This window comes from Calidris pugnax, unplaced genomic scaffold, assembly GCF_001431845.1.
Source record: "Calidris pugnax isolate Ruff unplaced genomic scaffold, ASM143184v1 scaffold450, whole genome shotgun sequence".
NCBI classification, from domain to species: Eukaryota; Metazoa; Chordata; class Aves; order Charadriiformes; family Scolopacidae; genus Calidris; species Calidris pugnax.
Window position 1 is genome coordinate 347507 of NW_015094504.1, and position 20831 is coordinate 368337.

At 44.6% G+C, this 20831-nt stretch overlaps 1 protein-coding gene across 1 annotated transcript in view; it reads right to left on the bottom strand.

Annotated features, from left to right (window-relative positions):
- ELP3 (elongator acetyltransferase complex subunit 3) overlaps window positions 1-20831 on the bottom strand; it is a 131453-nt gene that overhangs the window by 50485 nt on the left and 60137 nt on the right. The window contains exons 13-17 of the mRNA XM_014963047.1: window positions 20436-20629; window positions 14512-14602; window positions 11498-11563; window positions 7143-7370; window positions 4305-4421 (exon numbers count right to left, since the gene is read on the bottom strand). Of these exons, the coding sequence (XP_014818533.1) occupies window positions 4305-4421; window positions 7143-7370; window positions 11498-11563; window positions 14512-14602; window positions 20436-20629 (696 nt within the window). The remainder of the gene's footprint in view (window positions 1-4304; window positions 4422-7142; window positions 7371-11497; window positions 11564-14511; window positions 14603-20435; window positions 20630-20831) is intronic.

The following is a 20831-nucleotide window of genomic DNA, read 5'->3' on the forward strand; positions in this document are numbered from 1 at the left end:
ATAAGGTCTCCCCTCAGCCTTCTCTTCTCCAGACTAAAGAGTCCCAGCTCTCTCAGTCTCTCCTCATAAGGGAGATGCTCCAGTCCTTGAATCATCTTTGTAGCCCTACGCTGGACTCTTTCCAGTAGTTCCCTGTCCCTCTTGAACTGGGGAGCCCAGAACTGGACGCAGGATTCCAGTTGTGGCCTCACCAGTGCAGAGTAGAGGGGGAGAATGACCTCCCTTGACCTGCTGGCCACACTCTTCCCTGTGCAGCCCAGGATTCCGTTGGCCCTCCTGGCCACAAGAGCACATTGCTTGCTCATTGTCATTTTGTTGTCCACCAGGACCCCCAGATCCTTTTCTTCAGAGCTTGTCTCCAGCAGGTCCATGCCTAACCTGTATTGATGCCTAACATCCTTCTTCCCCAGGTGCAGGATCCTGCACTTTTCCCTGTTGAACCTCATGAGGTTTCTTTGCCCTTAAGGCTCCTCACCGCAGGGGAATTTAACACCGGCACGAGGCGTCGCATTTACATTTAGAAAGTTCTGAACCTCCTTTTTTCTCCTGAACTGCAAAAGGCAGAGGCAAGATTAGAACAGTTTCCTTAAACACAGGAGGCGGTGAGCTCCAGCAGCACCAACAGACTGGGGGATGAGTCACCGACGGTAATGAAGGATTTTATCTCTGGTGGAGACCACAGAAAACAGGTGGGATTAGTTTAATTTCTATTGACAGCCTGGCCATTGTGGGTTCCTGGCTGCCGCAGCGGGCTTAGGAGAAAGATGTTGGGATCACTCACCCCCAATCTGATTCTTATGGTCCTACCGATCTTAATCAGGAGGCAATCATGAATTACTCACTCGTTTCCCATTTACATGTTTGTATCGAGTGCTTTTTTACAGTACTGCCTGATGGAGAATATAAAAATGTGAATACTTCCCACCGAAATTCGCCGCTGAGTCACCGCTGAGGGGGAAGGAGCCTTCGCCCTCCTCCGAGCAAGAAATGGGCAAGCACAAGACCCAACACCTGACCTAAAGAAGGGGACCTCTGCCTTCGCAGGCAGGTGAAATAATGTTTAATTAAGAGTATCGACGAGGTTATAGGGTAGGAAGGAAGCAAGTAGAGGGGAAAAGATTATGCCTGGAGTCCTCCAGGGAGCCTGGACAAAAGGAAAATTGGCTCTGGCAGGTACCGTGCTCTGCCACGGAGGAAAGAAAGAGGTTTCTAATGAGGGAGGCTCTAATGGACACAGCCTGAGATGTCAGGAAACGTTGAATACCACCTTGATCAGGATGGGCAGCAAATCAGCTGGACAGGAGAGAGGCGTTTCTAATGGAACCTCACTAAAAGCAGATTAGTCATACGGTGGTTTTTTTCCCCCTTTCTTTCCTGTTCTTTTTCATAACCACTTGTGACAGTATTGCCTGGGTTGGATGTTGTCCATACATACTTTCATCTCAATTTACCTTAATCTGGCTTGCGCTGAATGCATTTCTGAACCGATTTCAAGCCACGCTTCAAACCAAGGCAGTGGCAAATAATCAGCCAGAGGCTCCTGGACACCACCCCCCCAGAGTTATCCAGTTCCCCAAATTCATCCCCCAAAAGGTGAGTGGGCCTCCCACCACCTGGAGGTAGAGATGGACATCTGGCCTCCCACATCTGGGGAGAGAAATATCTTCAGTGATCAATATTGCAAAGTGCCATTCAGCAGGATAATGGGGGGCACCCAGTTTGGGGTCCCAAGGAAATGGGCTGTCCTAAAACAATCAGTAGGAGACCCCCCTGACTCAAAGACAAGGTGGGGAACAGCCACAGAGGATCACAGAATCACTGAATGGGTTGGGTTGGATGATCATCCAACGATCATCATAGTCAACCCCCTCATCATGATGACTGCTGCTAATTTCTAACCAGAGCTGAACTGGAACTAATCTTAGAGATGAGCCCTAACCTTTAGCCAACAACAAAAACCCTTCACGATGTCCTTTCTTAAAATCACAGAACGATATGGGGTTAGAAGGGACCTTCTGAGATCATCTAATCCAACCCCCCTGCCAAAGCAGGTCCACCCAGAGCAGGTCCCACAGGAACGTGTCCAGGTGGGGTTTGAATGTCTCCAGAGAAGGAGACTCCACCACCTCTCTGGGCAGCCTCTTCCGGGGCTCTACCACCCTCAAAGTCAAGAAGTTCCTCCTCCTGTTGAGATGGAACTTCTTATATTCAAGTTTGTGCCCATTTCCTCTTGTCCTGTCACTGGGCACCACTGAAAGAAGACTGGCCCCATCATCTTGACACCCACCTTTAACTATTTATAGGCATATACCTCTACAAATACATGTATTTCTTTCGGAAGAAATCAAAGAGAGTTTGCTACTTAGACAAAACTTTCCTCAAAATCATTAGAGGATGGAAATTCAACCACCCATCCCGGTACTTTGCAGAGTGCAGGCATCAGCGTGGAGCAGGGACCATTCCCTGAAGAGCCAGTTTGGATGTTCTGACACTATTTAGTCGACTAACACTGATGTAGCCATTAAGAGAGAGACTGGCAAATACTGTTGAAGAAAGGACACTGTTAAACAAAACACTGCAACAAAGCATTCATAAAAACACGCAGTGCTAATGAGATAGAGCCCTGTGAGAGACATCCTCAAAGCAGAACCTCCTTTACATGCTTCTCTCTAGAAAGCAGTCGAAATTTTGCAATATGCTGGAGACCCAACCTTGCAGTGCGCTCCCAGATTGAAAAAAAAAATATAATATAAATCTATTTGGAAACGAAAATTAGCAAAACCAAGTTCATCCTCCAATGGAGAAAGAACTTCTGGCTGCGTGTTTATTTCAGATAAAACCTAGAGGAGAACTGCAATTCAAGTGGTAACATCTCCAAGGAAACAGCTGGAAAACTTGTGGTCTGTGCAGATGCTGGAGGATTCTGTACTCAAAGACAAATTGCACCATATTGTACTTGGCACTCCAGGGGGGAGGTAAAAAAAAAAATAAAAAATCGCAGACAAGTTCTTAGTGAGATGCCACAAACTGTGCATGCAGCAAAACAAGACCTCGTGCGCTGAATCTCGGATGCAAAGAGTGTATTCTTCGCATCAGTTTGCTAAAATACAGCTAAAATTAGCAACGTGAATGCTTTTGCAAATCGTTTTTTAGTAATTGCTGTGCGTTTTGTGTTCTCGTCAACAGAAGTGTTCTCTAGCACGGAGGAATCGCGACATCCTCCCTCCACCCATCCTGAGCCAAGGTGGTTGGGATGAAAGAAAGCATTTCTTTCTTGGTGAAAGAAAGCATTTTGCCTTTCTCCTCTCTCCTTTCTGGGGTGGAATGGATGTTTTTGAGCCGTTTACGAAGTTCTCAGTTCAAACTGACACTGCAGCAGCAAGAGGGACACAGGACTGAGATATATCGTAAGGAAACAAGAAATAGGGAATTTGGAGAATATAGAATTATCTTTAAGCATCTAGCTGCTGTCTTGTCACAAGCACTCATCGAGACGACGCGATTTGGCTTTTCGACACCCAGGGCCGTTACGCTGAGGAGCATCGAGAGGCTCCTCAACACTCAGCAGCTGGGATCAAAGTTGGGGTTTTCTCCATTTTGGGGTCTTTTGGTGGGGTGGCACAAGATTATTAATATTTTTAAAGAGTCTATATCCCAGCTATTCCGTTTAAGTCCCCCACATCCGTTAGTCTTACGCCAACAAGAGCTTCTCCTCCCATACAACCCACCAGCTTCCCCAGTTATAAAACCCATGTGGCTCCCCTAACAGCTAACAGAAGACAAATTAAGGTAGTCCCAACTTTGATTTCACAGGCACGCCATGAGCCGATGCCTCTCTCAGACACAATGCTTTGAAAATGAAAGAGGAGAAAAGGGCTGCAGCTCTCTCTCTTGCATCGCTCCCTTCTCCATGATCACGCTTAATGTATCCTAAAAGCACATCTGTCCTCCCTAATGACGGTACTTGCAGAAAGACTCTAAAATGTGAGACCGGCAATTTTCTATCCTTACGAGCTCCGGAAAGCAGCCCCTCGACAATAACAACCCACGAGGTGGGGAATAGCAGCGTTTGGAGGAGGAAGACCCCTGTGGTCTGGCTCCTTCGTCACCCAGCGCAGGACGGTTCCCCGCGGCGTGTCCCCGGTACGTTGCTTACAATAATCTTATTATCTGGACAAAGCCTGCGATGGAATTTGACTCCATTACTTGGAGCATCTGCTTGATGCTCATTTTCTATCTCATACGATGAAAGTTCACAGCAGTGGCGTTGGCTGCAGTGGGTTTATTTTCAGATTAAGACATACGTTGAAAAAAAAAAAAAGGGATAAAGCAAAGATACCTGAAATTACAGCAATTTTCCATGACCCGTGCTCCTCCTTGGCTATTCTTTCCGCCTCCTCCATTAGTAACATACCAAATCCCTATAATGGGAGGAATAACAGGAAGAAAAGGTAAGTTCTGTAAAAATAGAAAGCACAAGCAAGGTCAAAATGTAAGCATTAGTACAGTTTCAAAAGACTCGTATTTTTGGCACAGGAATGATCAAAACCTTATTGCAGGAGAGGGCCTGAGGTGTACCAACACTGAGCTTTACCGTGGAGTGCTCACAGGGCTTTTTTTCTGATGGTGAAATTACTCCCTGGCAGTTCTAGTGCCCGACTGCTTCTCCACGGCAGAAACAGAACGAAGTTAAAGCCATTGATGTTAAGTCAACTTGGTACAAATCCTGTAATTCCTGAACAATTCTACCCTGCTGCCCTGGGTCGAGCGACACGGGACTAATTTCTCTTCTAATGCTGGGGAAAACTGCACTTTTAGAAGACTCCAGTGTCTAAATTAATGAAAATATTGACTTTATACAGCCAGCTATGGGATTTGAGATTCAAGGTCTAAGCGTTTTTAAGCCTTGCCCATTGTAAGGACAAGGAGGAGCAAGGCCTGGGCATTTGACCCAGGGTGGCCAACAGGATCATTTCATACCATGAACATCACATTTGAGGTAAATTAGAAAGTTTGCTGTATGGCTCTCTCTCCCTTGATGGCATCGGTCCAGAGAACTCACCCTGGTGCTGGACCCCTGAGCCCTTCCCATCCTCCCAAAGCAGGGTCTGACATTTGTTGTCCCCTGCTGGGAATGCCCAGCTTCCTACTGATGAAACAGGTTAAGGATAATTCTTGTATATCTTCTATTAATATGTGAATTAATATTGGTTCTTTACTATTATTTTTAATTATTTACTCTCATCCTAATAAATCTATCTCTATTTCAACCCTTGTGTTTCATTCCTTTCCCCAATTCCCCTTTCCAGGTGGGGAGGAGTCATCAGGTGACACAATAATTGTCTAAATGACAATAAACTGTGATGGGTTTTCTCAAACCATGACACCTGCTGAGATAACCAACAGCCATCCCCTGTCCCAACGTCTCTCAGGAGAAGAACACGTTCACATTCTGGACCAGATCCATCCCTCTATTTACAGCTGGAAATCTCCCCCAGCAGAAGTGCTACCAGGATCCCAATAATGCCTCAAAACAAGGGAAGAGCCTTTCCACTCTATCTAACAGCTTTGCTGTCCTATATATCTGGGAATAATTGATTGGATTAATTCACTCCTAACGTTAGGATGCAGAAATTCTACTCAGCTCTTTGTTCTTCTGTTTCCCTGACAAGATGTACAGACTCAGGCTCCGGCGACGCTGGAGTAGATGTCATTTAATTCTAAAAAACATTTAACACTCACAGGCATTTTTAAAATAACACAAAGAAATCTTCATCCTAAAACATCCTTCTAACCAGAAATTGCCCCCACAACTGTGAAGAACACTTTCTGATTAACCTCTTGAACACTGACTACTCCGAACGAACACGAGTGCGTCATATGCCATGAAATTTCAATTTGCAGCCTATTTTAATGTGTGTAGTCGGCTACTTTCAATTGATTTTCTCTGTCTCTCTCTCTTTTTTTAATTTTTTTTTTCTCCAAATACTTAGGGTGACTACTTTTTCCTTCCTGAATTTTGAGGTGTTAACTATTTTATAGCGGAAACATCCTCTTCTTTTTTTTTTTTTTTCCCTTTGGGTTTTTTTTTCCTCCCCCAGCCACTGCTTCTGGTCACACACCATCAGCGTCTAGCAAAACCACATCTTAATGCATACACTCGGGGAAAGATTAATAAATAGAAGGAAGTTAATTTAAAACATCAGCCAGCCCTGAGCGCTTCTGCCAAAGAGGACAAACTGATTGCTTTTTTAAAAGCTCAGTCGAAAGGTTCAAAACCTACCGGGGCAAAATTTAATTCACATTTTTTGCTCATCGCAAGCCACAGCATGTTACAGGCAGCAGCAGGAGAAGGTGCAATTTTCACACAAGTCACTTCAAGGAATTAGAAACACAGCTTTCTGCTCCATTCTCACATGCTTTAAGATATATATGAAATGGCCTCGAAATGTGTGTCTGAAGCAAAAAAACTGTCAGACACAACTTAAGAGATCTGACTCAGGAGTCACCCCATCGCTTAAACTGACACAGATTTCATGACCCAAGTTGGGTTTCTGCTGGTTTGGGAGGAAGAATGTGTTCCACAAATGTTCCTTTGAAAGAGAACGGGGTAGCACCAAATAAAAATCTCACCTTCCCATCTGTAATTATTTCAGAAGTGACACTCATCTACCGAACAAGATCAATTTGAGAAGGAAATAAGAAGACACGACAGGTGTCTCCTTTTGTCTCGCTTTTACTCAGTGAATTCTGATGCACCCCACTGGAGATTAAAGGAAAGAGACTTCAGAACCAAAGGTCCTTAGTATTCGAAAGCCAAATTAGCCCCAGCATCCACAAGCTCATATTGTACGGGCACGGAGCAAGGCTGTGCACACTCAGACATGCTTTTTTTTCATCTCAGAGCAGTTGCAATTGCCTAAATAGCATCACACTAGCAAAAAACTCAGAAGGAGCATGATTTTGGCAGCTGAAGTGCAAAAAAGGGCTCAAATTCCATTCCGTTTCCATTGCAGTGGACTATAATCCAAGCAACTGAATGAATCTCAGATATTAAATAAAATATTTCTCCAATGATGCTGAGGTGGGAAGCAGGGTGCAAGGAAGAGGCTGAGATGAAGAACAAAGATGGCTTGGGGTACCTGGTGCTGAAATTTGGAAGGATCCCGACTGCTGACGGGGACCACGCTCCCGTAAACGTGCAATTCCCGGACAATGGAAACTCCTCCCTTCAGCTCGGGCCGGAACGACTCCTCCGAACATTTCCGCAGCCGCAGAAGGCCAACGAGGATATCCTGCTCGGGGTCTTCATAGGAGAGGAAGGTCTCCCAGCCCCCGTTGGCCACGTAATCTCTTCGAACCAATTCAATCTGGGGGAAGAGAAGAAACGACGCCGGATACGAAAAGGAAAAGAGAAAGGGAAAACTTCTTTAAAAATATTTAAGCAACATGTTGAACAGACCAAAACCAATTTCATGGATCCATAAACTATTATGATTCAGAGAAAACACGAAGTGCTTTCTTAAAGGCCAATTTAATTCCAGATGGATTTCAGCAGCACTGGGTAAGCACTGCTGCTACTGCAGTCATATTAAAGATAAACCATGCGACTACTTGAACAGAAGTGTATTTGCCAAGGGGACAGGACCAATCTTCTACCCCTGTTTGCCAGCTCTCCAGTAGCCTGGTGACCCACGTGGTTGCCTCTTTGTAAGTCAGAAACCTAAACCCTATGTTTCTTGAGTTACTCCAGTTTCATAATCACTGCAAGATGAAGAAAAAGGGGTGGAAAGGGTAACTCTTGCCACTAATTAAGGGACTTGCTCTAATTGAAATTCATCTCCAGTTACAAAGTCGCCATGCTCTTCTCAGTACTACTCTAAAGACCAAAGCAAAGGACCTCGGTATTTTTTCTGCAAATTCTCTAATACCCAAAAATCCATGAATTAAAGATTTGTTTACAGAAAAGCCACAAGGGATTCTGTTGCCTGTCTCCTCCACTCCACAACAAAGCCTCACAATTAAATCCCTTGCTGATTACAGAACAAGGCTCGTTTCAAGGCTGACGTCCAGCGCCCAAAGCAGACGTCTGCCGATGTGCCGAGTTCTCCAAGAGCACAAACTCCTCTCCAGCTTGTGTGTCAGGACAGCTGACATACTGATCCACATGGATGATCACACAGGTTTAGGATGGGAAAAATTTCTTCCCTGAAAGGGTTGTCAATCCTTGGAAGAGGCTGCCCAGGGCAGTGGTGGGGTCCCCAGCCCTGGAGGGATTGAAAAGCCGGGCAGACGTGGTGCTGAGGGACATGGGTCAGTGGTGGGTTTGTCAGTGTTGGGTTGATGGTTGGACTTGATGATCTGAAAGGTCCCTTCCAACCTGGACAATTCTATGATTCTGTGAGATGGTCAAAGCCTTCTCCTTCCGTGATATTGATATAAATGTGACAAACACCACCCTGAATGCCCTCTGGGTGGCTGGTGCACAGCAAAGTGTGACACCATGGTCCCCAGTGTCAGTCCCTGGTCCATAATCCATCCCATATGCTGGGTAGGAACCTCCCTCACCAGTGTGGGTCAGCATTTCCGTGTGGAATCCTACCACATCTCCAGCACAGCCTGTTTGAAACTTACTTTGACAAACAAAGGGAAAATCCAGTTGCAGATTACACTCTTAACCTAAAACAGCTACTCTCAGCTTAAAAGTCTGCCTTATTTCCTCTAAGGCTCTATATTGTGATCATTACCTTGATACAAACCTCCGACTTTGCAGGAACAGCAGCTTCTACATCTTACACTTTCTGCCTTAACATGAATGTGGGTTCATATCCGTAACGGAGCTGTCGTTGCCCCTCGTCTTTCCAAACCCATCAATCCAATCGCTCCTCCCAGCCACAATTTTCTAGAGTGTTTTTAAGGCTATTTCATAGCACACCGTGGCCTCAACCATCCTGAGAGCAAGCAAATACCTTCTGCTGCGATGGAGAAATGCCACCAATTGGAAAGGCAGCTTAGAGACAGCTCTGGAAATAGCCAGCTACAGGCAAGTAATCTACTTCCAATTGATTTTGTTAAAGAAGAAAAACCACCCAACTTTTAAGAGCAGACACATCATCGCCATTATAAAATTACATGGAGCCCACTGATCCTTAACAGAAAGAAGCTGCACAAAGTGTAACTAATTACAGCAAGCGATTAATTCATTTCTGATCCGACATGATAGCCTCTCTTATCAAGAGGATGCGTTGTTTACTTATGAAGCCAAGGAAAACATCCTACCTTGTCATTAGTCTAAAGCGCATGAAAAATTATACCATCCCCGGAATATTTCTCTTGCTCTGCTGTCATGATAAATTTTGCTAAGACTACATAATGACATCCTCCTGCCACTCAGAGAGATGAGTTTAACAAAGGGAATTTTCAACATAATGTTGCTTTGAAAACCCTGTGATAAGCTATTTGCTAACTACTCACGAAATTTACAATTTAAATTAGATTAGCGCTGCCGACAATAGGCATCTTTGGAAGCTATTTCGTGAGATGACCGCAGATTAGGTAACACGTAGCACAAAGGCGACACGGCCTAGGTACAAATGGGTCTGCACAGCCCCAATTCTGGCAGAAATTCGGTAAGAACAAGGTAATTTCTTTGGGATCATTATACATTTATCTAGGTTATACCCAGTTATGCACGATGGGAAGTACACTCCCACAACGGCAGGAGAAAACCAGACTACGACTCCCAGTGATCTCTGATTTGCAAGTGAGAACATCTTTCAGATGCTGAACTTGGAGAACATTCACAGAATCACAGAATTGTTGGAAGGGACCTTTCCCCTAAAGGGACCTTCCAGGTTGGAAGGGACCTTTAAGACCATCTAGTCCAACCATCAACCTAACTCTGATAAAACCCATCACTAAACCATGTCTCTAAGCACTATGTCAACCTGTTTCTTGAACACCTCCAGGGATGGTGCCTCAACCACTGCCCTGGGCAGCCCATTCCAACGTGCAACAACCTTTTCAGTGTAAACATTTTTCCTAATATCGAATCTAAACCTCCCCTGGCACAACTTGAGGCCATTTCCTCTTGTCCTATCATCATATCCATCAAACTCTGAGCCTCTTTGAAGCCTAAATGATCAGTGGGGCTTCCAAAGGAAGAGAGGACCTCTGTCAGGAACCTCTATAGAAAGCCTAACTCCAGTTATTGGCTCACATTCACCAAGAAAGGTCGGACCAGATGATCCTTGAGGTCCCTTCCAACCTATGATTCTATGATTTAGAGAATGGATATGTGTCCATTGCAGAGAAGAGAGAGGGGCACGTGTCATTCTGATTCACCTTTTTACCTGGGGATGGCAGTATCTTCTGCCTGGAACAAAGAAATCTTGTTTGAAAGTAAAGGAGATCTACATGGGCACAAACTTGAATATAAGAAGTTCCACCTAAACATGAAGAAAAACTTCTTTCCTGTGAGGGTGGCAGAGCCCTGGAAGAGGCTGCCCAGAGAGGTGGTGGAGTCTCCTTCTCTGGAGACATTCAAACCCCACCTGGACACGTTCCTGTGGGACCTGCTCTGGCAGGGGGTTGGACTAGGATGATCTCCAGAGGTCCCTTCCAACCCCATGTGATTCTGTGATACGATGGACAAATCCACAATCATTTCAAGTCCTTCCTTAATGTCAACAGAGGAAGAGAATACTTCTGGTGTGTGATTTATTAGTCACAGTATACATGTAGGCTAAGATGGATCCAATCCTGTATGATCTTAGGAAGTTCATCTCCTTGGGTGCCATACATGGCCATGGACCTCCTGACAGCTCTCTGGAAGAATTGATCCCTCCTTCTAACTACAGTGAGCTGGAGGATTAGTGTCCTAAATTGGCTGCTTGAAGTTCAGCTGGACGTGTTCTTTTCTATAAAATAAGCCTAGAAATCTTTTTGTGGACTATTTTAGGAAGGAAAACCACAACATGTCAAATGCCAAACGGATCTACTCACCTATAAATATATATATACACGTGCAGAAGTGTATTTATACATATACTGTTTGCTTATACACACGTGCACATTGACAAAAAAGGCTGTAAATTCACCTTGCTCAACGCTCCTTCCTGTTCAGCATCCACACACTCTGCTTTTGGTATTTTCCAAATCCCAGTTTTTAACCAGGAGTGGGAAAAGGGCAGGGGGAGAAGCAGTGAGAAAGAGCTGCTCGGTTTGTTGTAGCAGCAGCACAAATACCAAAATAACTGCTGGCTGCAGTCAGTTTATTGAACATGGTGGTCCATAAATTTCAACATGTGACTGTGCTCAAACAAAAGACATCCAAAGCTGCTGCGAAAATAAATGGAAAATTGGATCCAGCTACAAAGGGAAACCGCAGGATTGGACAGGCAACAAATGGGTCCCAACGCCTCCACACCAAACACATATAACAAATTGTGTCTGAAACAAGCTCTTAGGAAAAAAAAAAAAAAAAGACAAATCTTACCTGATATGGTCTCACTTTATGGTGAATTTCCTGAATTCCAACCTCTCTTGTCCTTACATCACGACACTAAGAAGAGAAAAGAAGGGGGGGGGGGTCGGAAATTACATAGGAGAAAAACATTAAGCTCTGAAACACACAGATTTCCAGCCACCCATTGGGTTCAAAACTCAACTGTAATAGCATGAAGTTGCACGGATGAATTTCAAATGGGCAGGCTTCAAAATAAAAATGCTCACCGATCCATCCCTAATACACCTCAGAAAGAGGTCTTAGTGCTAAATGGAAAGACATGCTGGCAAAAATCAATTCACTAAGCGAGCATTATGGCTCATGAGGAAACGCACCCTTTGATTCACAAACAGCAGGGTCTGGAGGCAAAGTCAACACACAGGATGGAATAACAGAGGAAAAAAAGACTTGGGCACAATCCATTTTTACCCTACATCAGGAAACGTTGGCAAAATCTACCCTAAGGCACCAGAGACCCCTTAAAAAGACTGGTTTTGAATCTCAGCAACCCTATTCTTGCTTGTAAATGAGAATTGTTACAGAAGTCCTACCCAAATATCAGAAAGTAAAACTAACGCTGGTCTGGCGTCCACAGAGTTCACCAATGATGGGGAAACCAGAGAGAGCCAAAAGAAATCTCTCCTCCCTCAGAAGTCAGAGAGAGGAGGAGCCGAGGCTGGAGAGATGGGTTTTAAGCCACAAATGCTCGTTTCATCCCGCGAGGGAAGGAAGAGAACCTCCACCAACGGGCTAAAATTGCTCCAAAAGCAACAACATCAACCTGCCCACGTATTTCCAAAAGCCAGACTTGGAGGGGGCCTGGAGCAACCTGGTGTGGTGGGAGGTGTCCCTGCCCAGGGCAGGGGGTGGCACTGGATAGTTTTTAAGGTCCCTTCCAACCCAAACCATTCTGATTCTATGATTCTCTGCTTTACAATTTGCCATCTATACCAACAGCACATAAAAGGCAGACAAATATCCACGCCTCATGAAGAACTGAGAAAGGACAATGTATTCTAGGCTGATGCTTTAAAATTCTGTGTCCCAAATGCAGACATCCGCTTGCACTCGGTGGCTGGCAATCACAAAGGCATCTGGTCCCTCCAACAAGGTTTCTCAAGAAGAACTTCTTTCCAAGAACTGCAGACACAAGGTGCAGCGTTGACATGACCGATCCCCATCCCTCAAACACACTCCCCACCAACCCAGTCCCCAAAAATGGAACTGCCAGAGCTGCCTGATCTTTACTATTGAGCCTGCAAATACATAAGATTCCTACAAGTCCTTTCCTTGCCTTGGCCCTTTCCTCTCCTTTTCCAAGAGAGACAAGAGCATATTTATAGTTTTCTCCTATGACACAAGAAGAACACAGCAATACCTTCCATTTCCAGCTATATTGCAGCAGACTGTGTGGTTCCCCATTCCACCAGCTGCAGTGTTTCTGCCTCACTAAATTAAAATCTATAATCATCCGCACAGCAGAGATATTTACAGATTTGGTTCTTCTAAAAGCCACGAGTGCCAGCCTGACAAGCCCTTTAATGGTTCAGCTCAGCCCCGACTGCCCATGGCTCAGCCATCCCTGCTCCTCCAGCCTTGATCAGGTTCAGATCAAACCATGTGGTTTTAGTATCAAACCCGGGGAAGAGTTCACTAGTAGCCCTGAAGAGCTCGATTGAAAAGGCTCAGCTGCACCACGGAGGTTGTCTCCCCTGCCTGGTTTTGAAGTGAAAAGTCAGCGGGAGGGACGGAAGCTTTTTTGGCTGGCAAAGCTGCCTGCCAAATCCCAGCTCTCTACTGGAGACAGACTGGGAGGAACGATTTAAGGAGAACGTCCAGGGCATCAGCTTAGGAGAGATTAAGTGGAATGGAAGGGAGACAGCCTGAAGTTTGTCTTCTGATCTTTTGCACTGCGACTGCCAGATCCAAGCGAGATGGCAAAGGCAGCAAGGAGATAGTTGTAGCCTGGAGAACTATCCATGTTAAATACCAAAAATATAGGTCAGCAGCACAAGGTGATGTGGGACTCCAGGCACACAAGCTGAAGACTTTACTATTGCTGGATGCAGTAACGCCTTAAAACCTCTTTAAGGAAAGGTGAGCTGGAAAGAGGGAGGACTAAATCCCAACAGGGACAGACAGAAGAGTTGTGGCAAAGATCTGGCACTGCCTGAACACCAGGACACCAAAGCAATTAAAGCCCTTTGGAACAGTCTCAAGGAGCATGGGGTTTGGGTGATGCTTTGTCTAGGAGGAAACATCTCCAGAAAGGCAGAATTTGGGCATAACTTCACTAGAGGATTTGCAAACCGTGGCTGATGACTGGGTTTTGGAGGGAGGTTCAGACAGAGAGCAGTGTCAGCACAGACCGTGGGGGACACTGAGAATGATGACCACGGCAGTGACCTTCCCAGGAAAATCCAGACTGGGTAGAGGTACCTCCTCCTGACTTCAAATACAAACGCAATTCCTCCCTCCCCCTCCTCCTCTCCACCCCCGCTCATATTTTTATTTGACCTTAGAGATATCAAGAATATCAAGTCTCATTTGTTTGTGCTGAAATCTCTCTTGCAAGATTTCTCTGGCCTCCGACTAAGAGCTTCTCTTCCAATTGTTCCGTCAAATAGCTGCATGCGTGGGAAACAGAAAGGAAGGAGAAACTCTAATAGCACAAATTAAAAAGAAACCTTCCTGCCTTCTCTCCGATTTAAGGGTTTCATTCTGCTAAAAACCAGAATATCACAAACCAGTTACCAGGTACCTTCAGGAACAGGGCAAAAGTGCCCAACTAAAAATCAACCAAAGAAAAGCAGCTTTTCAGAACTATCATCAAGGTGCTTTCTAATCATTAACTTTTTTTTTTTTTTGAAAGACCTTTACAGATCATTTTAGTTCAGCAGCAAAGCTGGCTTTTATTGTGTTTTCTGGTCATTACTTTCCACTCTGCTCCTTTGTGTGAAGTCATCAAGCAGCTCTGCCTCGATACCAACCCACAAATACTTTACCTGTGTCCCAAAATCTTTCATCCTGGCCAAGGCGAGCTCCCTCAGGTTCCCGTGCTCCACTCCAGAGCTGACCAGTGGCATTGGGATATCTCTGCATGTAAGAGGAAAAAGAGAAACCTCAAACAACTGCATTAGCAGTATGTACACCATAAAGTACAATTATGGTCACCCAGGCCAAGATCCCAAATAGCAGCCACAGAACTTGGGGGAATTACCTTTGTTTCAACAAGAAATAACACAAGCAAAACACAACTAAAAGCAGGAGAAAAAACGAAGGGAAAAAAGCTACAGGTTTTACTTTAGTAAAAAGGCTTTTACAGTCTTGAGAAATAGGTTATAATTTTGCTCTCAGTTCTTCACTTGGAAGTCTGGGGAAAAAAAGGATCATCCAGCTGAGCCTGGGACTCCAGGTCAGATGTTCTTCATGGTGTCTGTTGCTGGAGACCAGCAATTGGGAACCAGAGCGCGTCGTCTCCGCAGTTTCCAAGTTGAATGTCCATCAGGGAAAATTCATCAGACTCAGAACATTTTTATACTGGGATGCAAAGTGCTTAAAAGTGAAAAAGTTCTGTTTAGCAAATGATTTGCGGCAAAGCCCGGCCAGAAAGTTTAGGGCCTTCCTACGGGAATGTAAATCACGAGTCTGCAAATGGCAGAGCTCCCTCCTTCAGTCCTCCAAGGGAGAAGTAAGAATTAATTAATTTTGAAGTAAGACCAGGTTTGGCCTCTCTGCTGCCTTTCAGGGCAGTTTGTCCCACTAGAGATTACGAAGGCAGGATACCATTCCTTAAGGAAAGGAGGATCTATGCATCCAGATCCAGCAGCAAAAGAAACATGCGAGAACATGAGCAACACCCACCTTCCATCGAAGGCTGGACTACACCAATTTGGTGATTTCAAATGCTTTTTCCTCTCCCTGCTCAAACTCCACCCTGGCAGCCCTGATAACGCACCACCCAAGGGCACCCCTGTGTAACCCAAACCCCTCAGATCTTCTAGAGGACTATACAACTATGAAAGATACTCGGTAATTTGTACGACCAGGTTGGTCTCCAACCGGGGCTCAAACGTTCCTTGGTGAGTATTCCTCCTTTTTCTTTATCTATGCAAGCATTCAGCAGAGTAAAGAACAGAATATCACAAAAAGCCATGCAGAGAATGGAATGGTTCAGGGAATTGGTAATGTAATTAACTTAATCCATCTTGGTTCAGTAGCGATTGAAAGTCATCACCATCTAGCAGCTGTCTCATGACCTCTGGAAAATGTATTAATTGATCTATTCAGTTCCTCGAGGACTTGCATTCACACCACGGCCCCCATTAACAATTACTATTTTTGGCAGTAGCTGTATGAAAGATAAAGGTCTTTAAGGGTCCTAGAGGCCTGATCCTTGTGCCTCTTCAACCTTGCAGAAGTCTGAGACACTGGCAAAGGCGGGCAAGAAAAGGATTTTTTTTCCTTTACTGTTGAGAATGAAAACACAGGGCTTCAAGACTCCACGATTCTCCTCCCATTTCAGCATTGTGCTCCAGTTCTGGCACAACTTTCTCCAGTATAACACAGGTCCTGTGCTTTCCTTTCCTTCCCTGTTTTCCCTCCGCTTCCTTCTATAAAGCCAAAGGGTCTACCCTTCCTCGCCTCTTACACTGGCATGCCAAAAAACTCATTGCAAAAGACAATTAGCTAACCAGTTCATTTATTCAGTGGATCTCTTTGAGTAAATAAGACACTGCAGAGCCAACACAACATACTTCAAAGAGCTTCAATTAGGGGAAATGAGCACTTCACATTGTGACTAAAGGACACACCAGAGGAGAAGGGCATTTTCGTCAGGGTATGTTAGATCTCCAGTGATAATCTCACCAAACGCCTTTCTTCTAATTATGGAACGGCTCCAAAAAGTCAGGCCGTATGTATTTTCCCCACAGGGACACAGATAAAACATCCTGACATCTTCCAGTACCAGGTCTTTAGCTAAATCCAGTGTCTGCTATGAAACAGTAAATTAAATACCGCAAATAAAAGACAGATTACAACGTACAGTAACGCGAGCCTCTCTCATCTGCCTACTGGGGAGCAAAGTAAATTAAAAAACGAATGTGAAAAATAAGCTTTTTAAGAAAAAGAAAGCAAGAAATAGGTTTTCCATCCCCACTTCAGATCAGGGCAGAGTATCTTAATAAGTACCCTGTGTGCATTGAGTGCACACACTAACTGCCAATTTTGAATGGCCACAAGACAGCACTGTACCAGGGATTTTAGGACTCGTTAAAATGCTAAACAAATTCAGGGATACGGGGGATTAAATCCTGACCTTATTAAAGTTAATGTGCAATTGGCCAGAAGCTTCAAAAGGGCCTATTTAATCTATTTTTCAAACATTCTGCATGACTTAGGACACTCGCGAAGCAGCTGATTGAAACGCGGAGTCAAAGTCTAAAGACCTCGGGTCTGCTCTCAGCTCTGACTTGTACGATCTCAGTTGAATAAGACATTTTATCTCTTCATACCTACATCTCCCCATCAGTACGGTGAAAATAACATTTAACATAAAGCACCGAGATCCATGAAAGAAAAAGGTCTCAAGGTGCACGGTGCTACTCCTGTCATTTCACACCTTCTCACGCACCAAAGCACCTCGCTGCTAATGAGGTTCACAAACATTCAGGATAAATACAGTATTAAGCATCTCTGACAGTTACAAAACACCCTGGAAGATATATTCTCCTCCATCCAGCCATTAGCAACAGCATCTCTTTTTTTTTTTTAAAAAGAAAAAACATATTTAACCTGGTTTCCTGAAGCAGAAAGACTCATGCAGTGTTTTGTCAGTGACACCTCAGATTGGATATTAGGAAAATTTTTTACATTGAAAGGGTTATTAAGCATTAGAATGGGCTGCTCAGGGAAGCAGTTGAGGCACCATCCGTGGAGGTTTTCAACAGATGGGTTGACATAGTGCTTAGTGACATGGTGTGGGGTTTTTTTTGTATGATTTTCTTTGAATTTTTTTGTTTTATCAGAGTTAGGTTGATGGTTGGACTAGATGATCTTAAAGGTCCCTTCCAACCTAGATGATTCTATGATTCTACGACTCCACCCAACTTGTTAAACTGATTATTTTGAGCATGCAACGGACTACAAAAAACCTTGAGTCCCTTATGGATCTGCAAAGCCTGGTCCCAGGGAACAGAGATCCCCAGAAGTGGTCCTAAAAAGGAAAGGCATAAACAGCTCAGTCTTCCTCAGGTGGCGTTTGCCAGAAAACCTGAACTCACACATCAAACGACGAGTTGTTGGGATAAGTTGTCATCCAGGGCACAAGCTGAATCTGAAAGGATTTTGGAAACAGAGCCTGAAATGCAAGACGTGAAGGATGGAGGAGTTGTGGCAGCAGGCCAGAGGGAGACAGAAAGGACCCGAGGCAGCCACGGAGAAAAGGAAAAAAGTCACCGTCCTCAGCGAAGCAGTGTTGGGAAGAGGCCCCCAATGTTTTTAGAGATCTGGCTTTGTTCATTATTCTGTAACAAAGTCACACAATGGCCCTGAAAGCAATTTAGATGAAAGTAATAGCTTTTGGATTTTGCGCTGGAGGTGTAAAAAATCTGTAATCACCAGGAACGAGTTGCAGATAACACGAGCCCGTCAGTAAGAAAACAGCTATTCCACTGGAACATAATAACTGACAAGAGGATGACAGCTGGATGGAACCTGCTGCTGGTGACAGGAGAAATCATAGTCAAGCTCAGGCAAATGAACACACCAAGCAGAGAGTTTTCCAGGCCCCTGTTCCTTAGGAGAAGACCCACTAAGCTCCAAACTCAGGTCATCCTCTAAGAATAAACCTCTTTGGTTTATTCATCATGAATGAACAGGTCGTTGTGTCTACAGGGGAATCAATGAGGAAGATGATGATGTGCAGGGTGAAAAGAGAGGAGTTTTGCCTTTAATAATGCTTCTGCAAGTGATGGAAGTGTTCAAGACCAGGCTGGACAGGGCTTTGAGCAACCTGGTCTAGTGGGAGGTGTCCCTGCCCAGGGCAGCGGGTTGGAACTGGATGGTTTTTAAGGTCCCTTCCAACCCAAACCCTTCTGTGATCCTATGATGTGAAAAGTCTGGGGGAATATCAAGTAGAATTTGCCCATAAGCCACAGTTTGCCACCTTCACGAGCATCATATCCTTACTCTGAGAGTTCAGCTACAACCACCAGTTTCTCAGAGTAACATAGATCTGAAGAAAGGATCTCCTGGTCACTGAAACCATGTCTGTTACTACAGATGCTGGAGTGCAATCCCATTCATAAACCTACTTAAGCTTCACCATACTCATCTTTAGCTTCTCTTCCACGTTGATAACTTTGGAAACCTACTCTAGAATCTCAGTCCTGACTGAAAACTCCCAGCTTCCTGCCTCATTTTATGTAAGGCTACTTCTTTTTTTCTTGCTTTCTGTCCAAATCAATGTTCCCATTTCTTAAAAGGTTATTTTCCTTCTCTTACAGATTCACAGAGGTCATTTATGTCCACGTCTATTCTTCAAACAAAAGACTCATGCTCCTCTGCACATATTTCTACAGTTCATTTTCTTGAAGATGGGGAATATTCCACACAAGGTCTTACCAAAGCCTTGTTCAGCTGCTGCATTAATACTCTCGACTCTAAGAAGAGTTATCCTGAAAAAAATGCTTTTCATGGCTGCATCTACCAGTGGCTTATTTTTATTGCAGACCAAGACATTAAGAACTTTTCCTCCTCTGCTGTTTTCACGTTGTGATCTCGTGATTCACAGCAGAACCCCCTCTGAGTTTGACCTCCAACTTCCCCAAACTGCAACTCATCCCCTCCCAAACCTCCCTGAACTGCATCTCATCCCCATCACTCCAGCTTCAACCACCACCAGATCCTGCTGGTTCATTCTCTCTCTTTCAACGGTGCTTCCCACCCCTGCAAGGTTTCCTCAGTGCCCTATTACTTTTCATGTCACTGTAAATAAAGACAATTTTGAGGAAGATTAGTTTTTGAATGGATGTTTGAGAAACTCCACTAATAATCCTGAGTCTTTCTTTGTCAAAGCTACCTTGAGTTCCTTGCCTTCAGCTGCTTTCTCCTCTCACATGTTTCCCTGCTTATCCCTCTGCTTATCTGCTTTTCCCTGCTTATTTCTGATAGGGCATGAAGTCAAATGCCTTAGAGAAGTCCAGGCAGGTGAGATCTAATGCACATGGGCTCCCTCATTCTGCACACTCTTAGAGAGCGAGGTGTTGGCACCGTTTCCAGCCCGTGTAGCTGGACGCCAACTGGGTATTGTCTACACATGCAAAAATGGGCAAGTATGCTCTAGCCTCCCTGCCTAGGATCAGACTGAGGTAGGAGATAACAGAAGAAAAATACTCCGAGGAAGACCCCACACTGAAAATACAGGGCTAAATGGAAGTATTATCTATCGTCCTGGGAGGTGAGTGCTGGAAATAACGGTGCAACCATTGCGTGTTTCTGAAAACCCCGCAACACCCACGGGGAAAGAAAGGAAGTCTCTCTAGCCAAGAAAAATGACACACCTGGCAGCTCCTGCAATAAATATAGGAAACTTCACCCACAGTCAAGAGGCAATTATCCATCAGTATCATTAAAGTACTACGTGTGCCACATCCTATGTTCTTGTCTGACAGGCGGCGAAACGAGTCCTCCAGAAACCGTGAAGTTTCTGGGCGCATTAGAGAAGCAGCTCAATTGAAACAGCTTCTCATTCCCCTTGGCATTTCCCATTCTGAACAGAGAGGAAGCAATTTCAAAAATCTTTAAGTGCATTAACGATTTAAGGCTGAAAAAATAATAAAAGGCTGAGTCAGACCTTGCTGTAATTAAAGTAAGACTCCCTCCAAGTGCGATAAATCAATATATAATGCCCACCGCAGAAAATTACCTCTGAACTCGGTACACACGTGTCCACGGTGGGACAAGGGCCAGGATTCTGGCCACCAGATCCACAAGGGTGCTGGGGGGGTAGCTCTTGTATCTTCCAGTCTTCCAGAGCTCGTACAGACCAGTGCCACGGATCACCAACGTCGGATACAGCTTCATGCCATCGGGGCGAAAAGCAGGATTCTCAAAAAACTCCTGCAAAAGCAGAACAAAAAAACCCCACACAAGTCAGAGCGAAACAAACTACATTTCCTGGGGCTTCAGCACTCCAACAAAACTAATTTCAAGACAGATTTTGTAAAAGACAACAGTAAGTACGTTTTAAGAATTAATGGCTTACGCTGAGTTGCCAGTATTTATCGGTTTGCGATGTTTTTTGAAATAAAAGAGCATATTC